The sequence below is a fragment of the Pyxicephalus adspersus genome, chromosome 11 (assembly GCF_032062135.1).
Source record: "Pyxicephalus adspersus chromosome 11, UCB_Pads_2.0, whole genome shotgun sequence".
Taxonomy (NCBI): Eukaryota; Metazoa; Chordata; class Amphibia; order Anura; family Pyxicephalidae; genus Pyxicephalus; species Pyxicephalus adspersus.
The window spans coordinates 54,967,750-54,980,642 of record NC_092868.1 but is presented as its reverse complement, the minus strand read 5'-3'; the positions used below and the strand labels follow the sequence as shown (position 1 = coordinate 54,980,642).

Below are 12,893 nucleotides of genomic sequence, written 5' to 3'. Positions count from 1 at the left end.
TTGGATCAGAACATTTCTTTGTATATCTATAGTCAATGTAGAGCCAACCACTAAAATCTCACATATATAAAAATAATATAATTAAAACCAATATTAAAATGGAACCCTGAGGAGGGCGATGGTGAGACAGAACATTTAAAGAGTTCATTACTGCTTTGAAATCCAGAACTGGAACCTACGAAGGTTCTACACTGAGGTCTGTACATTTCTAACACTGTACAATTATTTTGGAAAATCTTTATGTATGCCACTGTCCTCATCATTGTATTTTTATTTAATGCACAGCCCAGTAGTTGTGAGAAATGCTATAAATAACCCCTCTTTTCTCATCCTTTACCCCTTTATGGTCTCTTTTACTCCTTCAAGCAAACATTATGTTGGAGCAGCTGTGTGCTGTGTTAGTGTTCCCTGGAGGTAAAACGTTTTGTCAGTAGTTTGCTATACAATCGCCTATTGCTAACCAATTTTAGTGATTTTCCAATTTACCCCAGGGTTATTGTAATGTTTACAGGATAAACAACCTGCTGTCAGAGTACCAGACAAGCTGATAAAGGATGCAGCTGCCACACACAGGTACATAGTGACATAAAGGGCAGCCGACTACAGGGGAAAAAGCAGAATTTTCAAGCGGCAGTATTCTAAATAGGTTATTTTTTTGCACACAAGGGTCTTTAGTATGTAACAAAAGGTGTAGGGGTCAGTACATAACAGTAAAAAGTATGTAACGTGGTGTTCATGTGTCAGCAGTGAGTAACATGCTATGCAAAGGACAGTAGTATGTTTTGCAGAGTGCAGGGGTCAGTAACTTAGTACATATGAAGCACAATGCATGGAGTTCAGAGCTCAGTAGTGTGTATTGCAGAGTGCAGGGGTCAGTAATCAGTAACTTAGTACATATGAAGCACAATGCATAGAGTTCAGAGGTCAGTAGTGTGTATTGCAGAGTGCAGGGGTCAGTTACTTATTACATATGTAGCACAATACATAGAGTTCAGGGGTCAGTAGTGTGTCTTGCAGAATGCAGGGGTCAGTAGTTGGTAACTTGGTACATATGTAGCACACTGCATAGAGTTCCGGGGTCAGTCGTCAGTAACTTAGTACATATGTAGCACACTGCATAGAGTTCTGGGGTCAGTAGTGTGTATTGCAGAGTGCAGGAGTCAGTAGTCAGTAAGGTAGTGTAAATGTAGCACACTAAAAGTTCAGGGGTCTTTAGTATGTAATGCAGCATTTAGGTCAGAAGCAAGTAACTTAAGGGTCTGTGGTATATAACAGAATGCAGAGGTCAAGTGGTAACTAACTCAGAATGCAGGGGTCAGGAATAAGGAACACTGCAGAAGTAATGCATAGTGCAGAGGAAAGGATTAAGTGATGCAAAGTGCTGGGTCCCCCCCAAGTCCCCTCTCCCTCCCTGTATCAGTGCATGTCCAGCAGGGAGGGTGATGCTTGATTACACAGAAGCATTCCAGAGATATGTTCTTTTTAGTTTTATAACACTCAGGCTCAGATCCGAGCTACGTGGACCAAACAGCAGTACTTTGCTCATATCAGTACACCCCTAATGCTGCCGTTGTGTAAATGATGGGGTTTGGGGGTACCAGTATTCCCCCCAACATGTCACTGAACACAGAGTGGATGTTGTCTGTTGTTCAAGCCTCCGCAAAGCATGTTTAGGTATGATAAGGTGAAGTGGTGCACTTCTTTTCTACAAGAGGCAAGAAGAATGTACAGTATTTTAAGTAAAAAATTGGATTGCTAGATAAATAATTACACTGGGATCTCTATCCATCCTGTCCCAAGATTTACACAGACAGAGGCAGGCTATATAGTTATTACACAGAAAATAGAGGAAGGCTACATGGTCATTACATAGGGGAGGGGGCCAGGCTTCATAGCTATTATGTAGGAGGGGGGGCTAAATAGCTATTACATGGGGGCAGGTGTCATAGTAACTATATAGGGGGAGGGGGGGGCAAACTACAAGGTATTACCAGGCTTGATAGTAATTATATAGGGGGGGCAAGCTTGATAGTAATTATATAGGGGCAGGCTTGAAAGTAATTATATAGGGGGGGGGCAGGCTTGATAGTAATTATATGGGGGGGAAGGCTTGATAATAATTATATAGGGGGGGGCTTGATAGTAATTATATAGGGGAGGTCAGGCTTGATAGTAATTATATAGGGGAGGGCAGGCTTGATAGTAATTATATAGGGGAGGGCAGGCTTGATAGTAATTATATAGGGGAGGGCAGGCTTGATAGTAATTATATAGGGGGGGGCAGGCTTGATAGTAATTATATAGGGGGGCAGGCTTTATAGTAATTATATAGGGGGGGCAGGCTTGATAGTAATTATATAGGGGGGCAGGCTTGATAGTATTATATAGGGGGGCAGGCTTGATAGTAATTATATAAGGCTTGATAGTAATTATATAGGGGGGTCAGGCTTGATAGTAATTATATAGGGGGGGCAGGCTTGATAGTAATTATATGGAGACAGGAGTGAGGTTGCACAGGGAGAAGGTATTCTGCACACACTGATCACATCTGAAGGCTGCAGCAGCTGGCAATCTAATTACAGCTCTCCTCTATACAGCAGCCATGAATGTCTTGCATTCCCTGTGTAATAATTCTGCAGCCAGGCTGAGTGACATGGACAGGCTGCAGGCTGGAAAATATGCTCTGGATGATTGACAGCTGATGATTGACAGCTGGTCTCCGCCTACCTTCTCTCCGCCAATCACAACCTTTTAGGCTCTCCAGAGCGCTTCCTAACCTACGCCTTCTCCCTGTGCGGGCGTCCAATCAGCGGCGTCGGAGAGGAGCGAGCTTGGCGTTGCCCTGGTAACCAGGAAGTGTATCTTCAGCAGCAGAGAGAAGAGAGTAGCTGGAGACATGAGGCGGGAGCGGCGCCGGAGGCTGGTAGCCCTGTGCCTGCTACTGCTGGCCGCCATCCTCATCCTCAGGTAAGGGATATCCCTTCATTAGATATAAGGGAAAGGAACCCTGACTAGCTGCTAGAGGTTTTGGAGTTGTCACTGAAACATTAAGTAGCGGTTCTAACCATCCACTGTCTATTCAAAAATATGGCTACATATAGCACACGTATCCCAATGTGTGTCACTGGTCAGAGGCTGAACACTTTATGTAGAACAGACACTCAATATATAAGGGATTCAGAAGCTGACCAATCAAAATATTAATTTGTCAACAGCCAGCCAATAGGAAAGCTCCCTGATGTTTATACTCACCTTATCATCCTTGTTCATATGAGGAGCTCTCCCATTGGCTGGTGGTTGGTATGACATGCCCCCCTGTTGCATTTCTATCAAAAAACAGGCATGTCAATCGATATCTGATCAATATATCAATCAGCTATTGATTATGTATGTCTTATTTTTAATAAATTAGAATATTTTGCATTAGCAATCATTAGGCAGAATGGAGCCCTGGGCAAGGCAGCAGCTTGGGGCCCGCCGTCCCTTTAGCGTAATAAGGACTGCAATAGGTACAGAAGAAGCCACCATATTTGTATGGCTCCAGTTGCTCCGTTCCAAGCTGGGGCCCTCGGACATCCATGGGGCCCTAGCCTAACTTTCTTCTAGTTTTATATGGCACAGGTAAAATTTAAACTCCCATTTGTTTTTTCCACCTATACCCTGCTAGGGAGATTTCCCTTCACTTCCTGTCCCAAGGAAAACAACAGGAGTTCATGGGGTCAGGTGTTAACAATATCGTGTTCCCCCTAACTTCCTGTGTAAGTGATAACGCTGTTGGGGATACAGACAGCGGTAAAAAAATGAGGACTGGTCCAACCCTTTCTTTATCTCATTCAATCGTCTTTTTTTTTTTTTTGACGTCATTTTTTTTTTTTATTATGCTTAAACAGCTGTGTAATAGGGATCGTTCTAATTAATTGCCCGTGGAGGGGGTGACTTTGATACACAGCCTCAGGCAAGGTGACACATCATGCGGCTGTGTGTGTAAAAACATTCTTGGACTTGCAAATATGGCCGAAACTTTATTACTATTCAGATGACATTGGTTGCAATGCACAGGGAGGTTGGGTTGTCAGTTCTGCTCTGGGGCTTTATGTTGGCCACTTAGATTGTAAGCTCTTCAGGGCAGGGTTCTCTCCTCCTCCTGTGTCTGTATCTGTCTGTCATTTGCAACCCCTATTTAATGTACAGCGCTGCATAATATGTTGGTGCTAAATAAATCCTGTTTATTAATAAAATTACATCAGCCACTAGGTGGCAGTGTCAGGGGCAGGACACATCCTCAATATTCGTTGCTTGTTTCAGACAATAGAAACTACAAAGCCGCTTGTAGTGTTCTGTAGGATTGGGGAATGACAACTGTTAGGCGTCCCGCTGCGTCATCCCCATAACAATAACCATCAGTTGATTGTTTAACAGTTCAGAAAAACAGTGTTGCTGCTGCTCTGACTTTTAGATTTTGCATTTTATAAAGATTCCATGCAGCTTTCTATGCACTGTTACCGCTTCATTGTCTGTGTGAAAAAGTCTGGGCGCCCCGTCAGGTGACGTCTTGTATTACACCTGGACCAGCTCTGTTGCAATAAACACTACCTTTCTGCAGATTGTATTGCGATGCTGATATTTATTTCCTGATTGTAGTTGTTAGCAGTTTAGGCTGAAGATGAATGTCAGACCTGCAGAGTGTACAACCACAGATTAACGCTCTTTTCGTTTTCATTTAAATAAAGTTCATGCACATGGTACAGAGATGTTGGTTCTCATCCAGCAGGGCTGTACTTTCCTTGCTTGATGCTGTCAGCAGCTCATCTGGCATCAGGCTGAATGATCATCCCATGGACTTGAATGGGGTTCAGCTGTAAATCAAGGAGCCCCACACCATGCAGACTGTGCAGGAGCTCACAACTATGAGCTGAATTAGTTTGGACCTGCCGGAGGTGGGGGGTTAGGGAATGGGGGGGGGACTTTTTAGCAAATGGCATACGGAGAAATCCAATATGAAGCAAGGTGCACTTCCAGCTATGGGGTGGCTATGGGGGCTTCTGGTGCAGCAGCGTAGCCACCCTTTATGAATGCTCCCAATCATGTGACCTTACATGAAAACGTTCTGTTCATAAAGATTCCCAGCTGGCATAGACAGGGTGCTGAACCCACCATACCTGAAAATGGCTTGCCTCTCTTTTTAAGGGGGTCATTCTATGGAGTGCTCAGAATATTCTCCCTGGCCAAAAGTTCAGGAGGTAGCACTGGCAACGTTTTATAAAGGGGAAACAATTATTTTCATCCTACAGCTAGAATTGTGAATCTAAACAGGTAAACATGAAAAGGTGATTAAGATTTAATACCACTAAGGTAATGCCAGGGAGATTTCCCTTCACTTTCTGTCCTAAAGATAACAGGAAATGAGAGAAAATCTAATTTTGCATCCTAGAATTTTGTCCCTGAAACTAGCGTCCCTCACCTATTGCTCCAATGGCTGAGTTTCCCTCCTAACTTCCTGTTTAGGTGCAAACAGTCACTAGGGGTGAATGAGCAGGGACACCTACAGCGGTGTAAACTTGACAAAAGGAGTAATTCCACCTTACTTACAGAAAGGGACAGGCCAGGACTGAATGAACTCCCCGTGCCTCTAAGGGATTTACATCATTCCGACCGGGCCAATCAGGATGGCTGAAGATCAGAATGAGGAAGAGGATGGCGGCGCCCAGGGATGAGTAGGTATACCCGGGTTTAGTTCCACTTTAAGTTTTGGGAAGAAGATGCAATGTGACCCCTCGTGAACCCGAGTTTTGCATATGTTGATATTCTTCTCAGTCACCGATAAATGTCAGCCCGGTGAAATGCGATTCCCTGAGCAGCCCAGGATCCAGGGAATGCAATGCAAATCTAATGGTCACATTTGCATCCGCTTTTTAAATATTTTTGTCGCACATCTTGACTTTTATAGTCTTTTTATTAGGAATTTCAAATTTTATTATTAATAATAATGCATAGCAGTTCTATAGCGCCAACAATGACATGACATCGAAATTACATCAACCCTAGAATCAAATCAAAGCTCCCGTGCTTTGCCTTTAATTCCCTCCACAGTTATTGTCCCACTTACCTTTCTGACCTGGTAGAAAAATACTCCCATAGCCGCTCTCTTCATTCCTCCAATGACCTACTAATGACTTCCTCCCTCATAACCTCCTCACACGCACGGCTCCAAGACTTTTCTAGAGCTGCCCCGACTCTCTGGAATGGTCTTCTTTGTCCTGTTCGGCTTGCTCCTACTTTCTGCTCATTTAAAAGAGAACTCCAAACCCAACGCTTCAACCTCATCTACCCGTCTTCTTCAGTCTCCCAAACCCTCACTACTTCCCTCCATTCCATTTCCCCTCCTATTGTGTGATACCTCCCCCACCTCCTAGATTGTAAGCTCTTCTGAATAGGACACCTCCTGTGTCACTGTCTGTATCTGTCTGTCATTTGCAACCCTTATTTAATGTACAGCACTGCGTAATATGTTGGCGCTATATAAATACTGTTTATTAATGATTGTGGCCACTCCTCTGCACAGGGGATTCCAGAAGGCTGTATGTACAATAATTGCATATAGTTGTTTTATTTTATTATTTCATGTAGTTAGAATGCCTGGTCTGTTTTAGAGCAGAGAAAATATATTTTCTTGTTCTCCTGCAACCTTTGCACCCCAGTGGTGGAACAAACCAATACTTCCAGGTAGAGGGATACAGATGAATCTTTCACTTTGCTGTTTGCCAGGCCAAGGTGCTACCACCAGGGGTCAGTGGAGAGTCAGATCTGATGATGCACAGCCAGCTATGTTGTATCCCATGGCAGTGGTATTATCTGCAACTAAAACTGGTTAGCAGTAATAAAAGGTATGTACGCATATGATTGTAGCATCTAAAGCAGCCTTTCCCAACATTTTTACCTTTGAGGATCCCTTAAAATTACATTCAGGTCTCGGAAAACCCAGGCTTAAATAAATAAATAGAAATAATGCCCCTGGCAATCCCCCCTCCGACCGGCGTCTTCTGACCGACCGTGATGGAGCTACGGGTCTTCGCAGACTCACCCTCATACCGAGGCCGGCTTTGGGGCCGGGGGCGTCCCCGGGCGGACGGAAGGGGCGTGCTTCGGTCAGACCGCTCGGTGCCGCGAGCCTCCAGAGGCCCGCGGCGGCGGTCCGATGGCCCCTCCCCGCTGGGACGCGGGGGTCCTCATCTCTCCGTCAACCCGACTGACCCTTCCGCCGGGCTCTGACGCACACCCGGCCCTGCGTGGTCAACCTTAGCCCTCCCATCTGTCCCGAGGCGGGTGCCTAAGCACCCGGGTAGATTTTAGGCGAGGGTCCCACCCCGGGGGACAAACCAGCTGGACCACCCGACCTTCTGGAAGTGACAGGCGGCCCGGGGCCGGCAGATCCGTCCTCATCGCCGCACGCCCTGGAGCTCCCGAACTTCCCGGGGCAGGTGCCTAAGTACCCGGGTAGACTTTAGGCGAGGGTCCCTGCCCGGGGGACAAATGAAGGGAAGAATGTCCCTCTTACCTTGGTAGTCCGAATTCAATCTGTATGGGCAAGTAAGATCATTTGAGTTATGTATGGGGGATTGGACCCCCAGCCACATTTTAGGGAAACCCTGGCACCCCCTGAAGGAACCTTGGTTAAGAATAGCTGATGTAACTAATGAATTTCTGAGCAATACATTCACCAACACAGCTGCCCCAAGACTGATTTCCACCCAATGACTTCCTCATATTGATGCCCATACATAGGTACATTATTATTATTAATAAACAGGATTTATATAGCGCCAACATATTACACAGCGCTGTACATTACATAGGGGCTGCAAATGACAGACAGATACAGACAGTGACACAGGGGGAGGAGAGGTTCCTGCCCCAAAGAGCTTACAATCTAGGAGCATTACATTGACTTTTTGGTAACTTATTATTGTTTTACAGTCAGGGATACTATTACAAGTAATGATGTAGCAAGCTGAGATCTGAAATCTCTCTTCAGTTCTTCTCCATGCCTTGGCATTCAGTTATTGATTGTTGAACTAGCTCAAGCGGCTTACCTCAACCTTTGTACGGTTATATATTCTCCGGTGTAAAATGTGGGTAATATATAACCATGCAGCTGCACCTAGCACCCCCTATGAGATAATTTTACATACACAGGACAGGTAAAAGGTGCTGAACACAAATATAAATGAGTAGAATGCGTTGTGTACCCAGTATATGAAATACCTGTGACACCGTATATACGTATACAGTGTTCAACCCAATAAGCTGGGTGGTAAGAAACTGCAGGCGGGTGGCATTGTGAGCCAACTAATCACCCAAAAACAGCCGGGTGGTTACTGAAAAGTGCTGGGTGGTGCACCCAGCTAAAAGGGGCCTGGAGGGAACACTGCATATATATAATATTTTTTCTCTTTTTATTGATAGTTTTTGTTAATGATTTATATATTGCCATCACCTCCCATGGCATCATTTAGTGCATACAGATAATACAAATACATGTAAGCACAACCAGGGTAGTATGGTGGCTCAGTGGTTAGCACTCTGCCCTTTGCAGCGCTGGGTCCCAGGTTCAAACTTTAACCAGGACACTATCTGCATGGAGTTTGCAGGTTCTCCCTGTGTTTGCGTGGGTTTACTCCAACAATTAGATTGTGAGCCCCTTTGAGGGACAGCTAGTGACATGACTATGGACTTTGTACAGTGCTGCGTAATATGTTGGCGCTATATAAATACTGTGTAATGTTATTAATAACCACCGGGCACTTTTGTTCCCTGGAAAGGTCTAGGTCTGTGCACAATCATTTTAAAGATTAATTTAGGCCCTTGCATAATCAGAAAGTGTCTTACACACCACAATATCCCACAATGCTCAAAAAATCCTTGTACCATATGATGAATATGTATTGAATTTATTATCGTTTACTAAAAGAATCCCCCGCTTTCTTCTTTTAATTTTATTTGTGCATTGGATTAGTGCATGGAGGTGCAGATAAATGCCACTGCAATGCACCACACAATGTACGTAAATTGGGTTATCTTTGGTTTATCACACGTGACTGCAATTTGTACGTTCTTCTATGGAAGCAGCCATACTTTGCTTGGATATACTGCACAGTGATTGCTGTGTGGTTACATGTCCATAGTTCAGCAGTCCATCAGCAAGGATGCTAACAGCATTCCCTGATATACAGATGACTAACAAAGCAAAATCTCCAATATGAACACAGATATGGATCATGAACATATAAAAGGTGCGACAATAGTTCACATTCGGTCTTTTATTTGCACCTGCTCTCTTAGCTTGTGCTCTTATTAAACACCTCGTGTTTGTGAAGGTTTTTCCATCTTGCTCTGTGCTGCATCTGTCTTCACTTTACACCTCCCCGGGGGTTCTAGAGATTGAAGTTTCCTCCAGAGATCTTCTGAGACCTTCTCTTACCTCCTATAATTACATCCTGGGGAATAGGAGAACGTACTCTGCGACTGTTCCTCATTTACATCCACCTCGGAGACAACAGCTCTTTAAAGAGACATCACTTCCTTCTCTCTTCTTTGTTCACAATATAAAGGTTTGTGGTGTGGTTACGGCTTCCTCATGCCAGTGAACCCTTGCCTAGGGGTAAATGCTACATATAGCGCCTCCCCCTGGCAGCCCTATATAGAATGAATGGGTGGCAATGAGGGGTTCACTATCGGTTACTGCTGCCTGTTGTCAAATCTGCAAATGTCGGTTCTTTAAGTACCAGCGCTGCGGTGCTGCAAGGTGCCAATGGCCAGGAGTTGCACAAAACTGCTTCCCCCTGTCACAGGTCTAAACCTTTCTTTTTTCTTGCTTCTTTATGGGCCATTAATATTACCATTGTAAATGTTTTGCTATAGTCAGCTGATCATTTATGTTATTCCCTTTTATCTTTGTAGACTACAAAACCCTTCCCTATGTTGTGATGAGCAGGATAAAGGGGGGTGTTTTGCAACCTTATAATAGGGTAATAGTGCTGCTTTTCCATTGATTCAATGAACCCAAAGCTGGAAGTATGTTACTGTTAGGATCACCAAAAAATAAAGAAAAGAAATGAAGAAAGTTTGAAAAAAAAGAATAAGAAAAGAAAAAATACCAATGCAGCCACCGCCTCTGAACACCAGCAAGCTGCAATCTTTTTAGTTCTTATTGAAGATACACAAATAAAATAGTTGATCATGTTGCAATAAAATGGTCCAATCGCATTAATGTGATTTCTCATAGGGTCAGCTTAGATATGGAGTTTGCAGAATCTCCCCGTGTCTGTGTGGGTTTCCTCCGAGTACTCCGGTTTCCTCGCACATTCCAAAAACATGCAGTTGGTTTAATTGGCTTTCCCCTAAAATTGACCTTAGACTGTATTAAAGACATATGACTATGGTAAGGACATTAGATTGTGAGCTCCTTTGAGGGACAGCTAGTGACATGACTATGGACTTTGTACAGCGCTGTGTAATATGTCAGCACTATATAAATACTTTGTAATAATAATACTGTTCCTGGGTTTTGAGTAATTTGAATCTGATTCTGCAGCAACCTTTCTCTGCATTATTTCTGAGGACGGTCTATAAAATATAATTTTAATTATCTGCTTTGTGTGGCTACTTCAGCCTAATATCAGACAACACAATCATTGTCTCTGGATTGCCCTCATCTCCAAGGAGACGGCCCCACGGGGCTCCTGGCAGCGCTCATTAGGAATGGCACCAGATGAGGGAATGGCATAGAGGGCTGACAGGGTGTAATGTCATTCACATTCAGCCAGAGGGCCCCTATAGCTCCCTCTTTATATATGTTGTATTGATTTGTGGCCCCTGGCGCTCAGCACGTGTTTGGTCGAGTTAGGGAAACACTTAGGAATCTAAACATTCTCAATCAGTCACTAGGCAGGCTTCTTATTGCACAAGAGACATACTATTATTATTATTACACAGTATTTATATAGCACCAACATATTACGCAGTGCTGTACAAAGTCCATAGTCATAGCTGTCCCTCAAAGGAGCTCACAATCTAATGTGCCTACCTCAGTCATATGTCTTTAATACAGTCTAAGGACAATTTTTGGTGGGAATCTAAAAAACCTATCTATGTTTTTGGAATGTGGGAGGAAACCGGAGTACCCGGAGGAACCCACACAAACACAGGGAGAACGTGCAAACTCCATGCAGATAGTGCCCTGGCAGAGGTTTGAACCTGGGACCTAGCAATAAAGGACTCTGACTGCATGTTTGTCATCTTCTGTACAACACACATGTGCAGCTCAGTGTACAGTATTAGCATACCCTAACATGAATAAAATAAAATAATAATTATCACTGGAGCAATCAAAGTGACCGAAGATTCCAAACCCATAAAAAGAGCTGGGAAGGATGTCAGGCCCATCAAGGAACCTCCTAAATGTTGCTGGAGGTTAAGTTCCTTTTCAAGGTTCCCTGAACTTAAAGCAGATAAAAAAACACAAACTGATTTGAGATTGTGAGAATCAGCCAATCAGATTTGATGTATGCACATGTGCCAACAGGAAGTGTGAGCTGAAGGATGACCACATCAGTGTGCTTTACTGTCCAATCACAAGCTGGGAGTGGGGAGGTGAATTGAAGCAGAACCAAACCCTAGAAACAAAAATGGAACCAGGCAGCTCCTTTATTGTGGAAGGGTCAGGCAATGCCCCATCTGCAATGAATTAAACATACCTGCAGGATTTTTTGTTTTTTTTGCACTCACCTGTCGCTCCATTGCAGGCCTCATCCAATTCTCTTCCAGGTGTTAGGTCTTTGCTCATTTTGATTGGCCAGGCTGGGATGATGTCATTCGGTCCCAGCGAGCCAGGGACATCTCAGGATATCCCCTGCACGTGCAGCTTGGTGTACAGTATCAGAATATGCTAGGATGAACGATGGCCAATCAAAATCCCCAAAGATTTAAAGACCCCCGCATGTGCAGCTCAGTGCACTTGGAAAAAAAGGTGGCAATCAGGCAGGCAAGTTTGTTTTATTTTTATATATATATATATATATATATATATATATATAAAAACTGATTGTTTTAAGGATAAGTCAACCCAAGAGTGATTTTTTTTTTTATAGGTGGCCAGTTCCTGGTTCCCTATATATATTGATTATACCATGAGAGAGATCTCATAGCCATAATTCCAGTCTGTTCCCTGCCTACCTGGAAGTTTTGTATGTTCCTGCACCCACCCATTACATTTACCATTAAATAAACCTTGCAAAGTTTTCCTGTTGTATGTTAAACAAAAATAATACAGTAGGTAATGCAGGTTGGTGCAGTGACAATGGGTTGGGTGTTGCACACTGTTTGCACATTGGTGAACGAGGAAGTACAAAGCTAATCTTTACTTTCAGGGTCAGGTCCACTTTACACTTTTACAGCTGCAAGGAGAGGGCATTGTTTTTAATTGCTTGTCAAACTCTATAGAAAGTATTGGGATGGGAAGTAAAGCAGCTGCAATACACAAAGCAAAGTAGAAAGCAGTGGCTGCATATGCAGATTTTTTATTATATAAGATAAGTATGCAAACACATTTTTTTTAAACATTAACACACATTGAAAAGTTTGCTGACTTCAGGCTGACTTTTTGTATGTATAAGCACTTATCTTTTTCTCACTTCCAATGGAAACAACAATACGGAACTTGTGTAATGTACACATCTGTCTGTCCACAGAGTGCCACAGACTTGAGTGACCGCATCAGAGGTCAGGATTTACAGCCTAGACAGCAATAGAATGCAGCGTGCACCACGGTTCCTTGATCCTTTCTATCATTGCGGTCTAAACGGTCTAAAGTGAACCTGTCACCAGAATTGAAAGCC

At 43.6% G+C, this 12,893-nt stretch overlaps 1 protein-coding gene across 1 annotated transcript in view; it reads left to right on the top strand.

Moving 5' to 3' along the window:
• The first annotated feature begins 2,879 nt into the window (after positions 1-2,879).
• GLB1L2 (galactosidase beta 1 like 2) overlaps positions 2,880-12,893 on the top strand; it is a 35,017-nt gene continuing 25,003 nt past the window's right edge. The window contains exon 1 of the mRNA XM_072426451.1: positions 2,880-2,967. Within this exon, the coding sequence (XP_072282552.1) occupies positions 2,897-2,967 (71 nt within the window). The 5' untranslated portion in view covers positions 2,880-2,896. The remainder of the gene's footprint in view (positions 2,968-12,893) is intronic.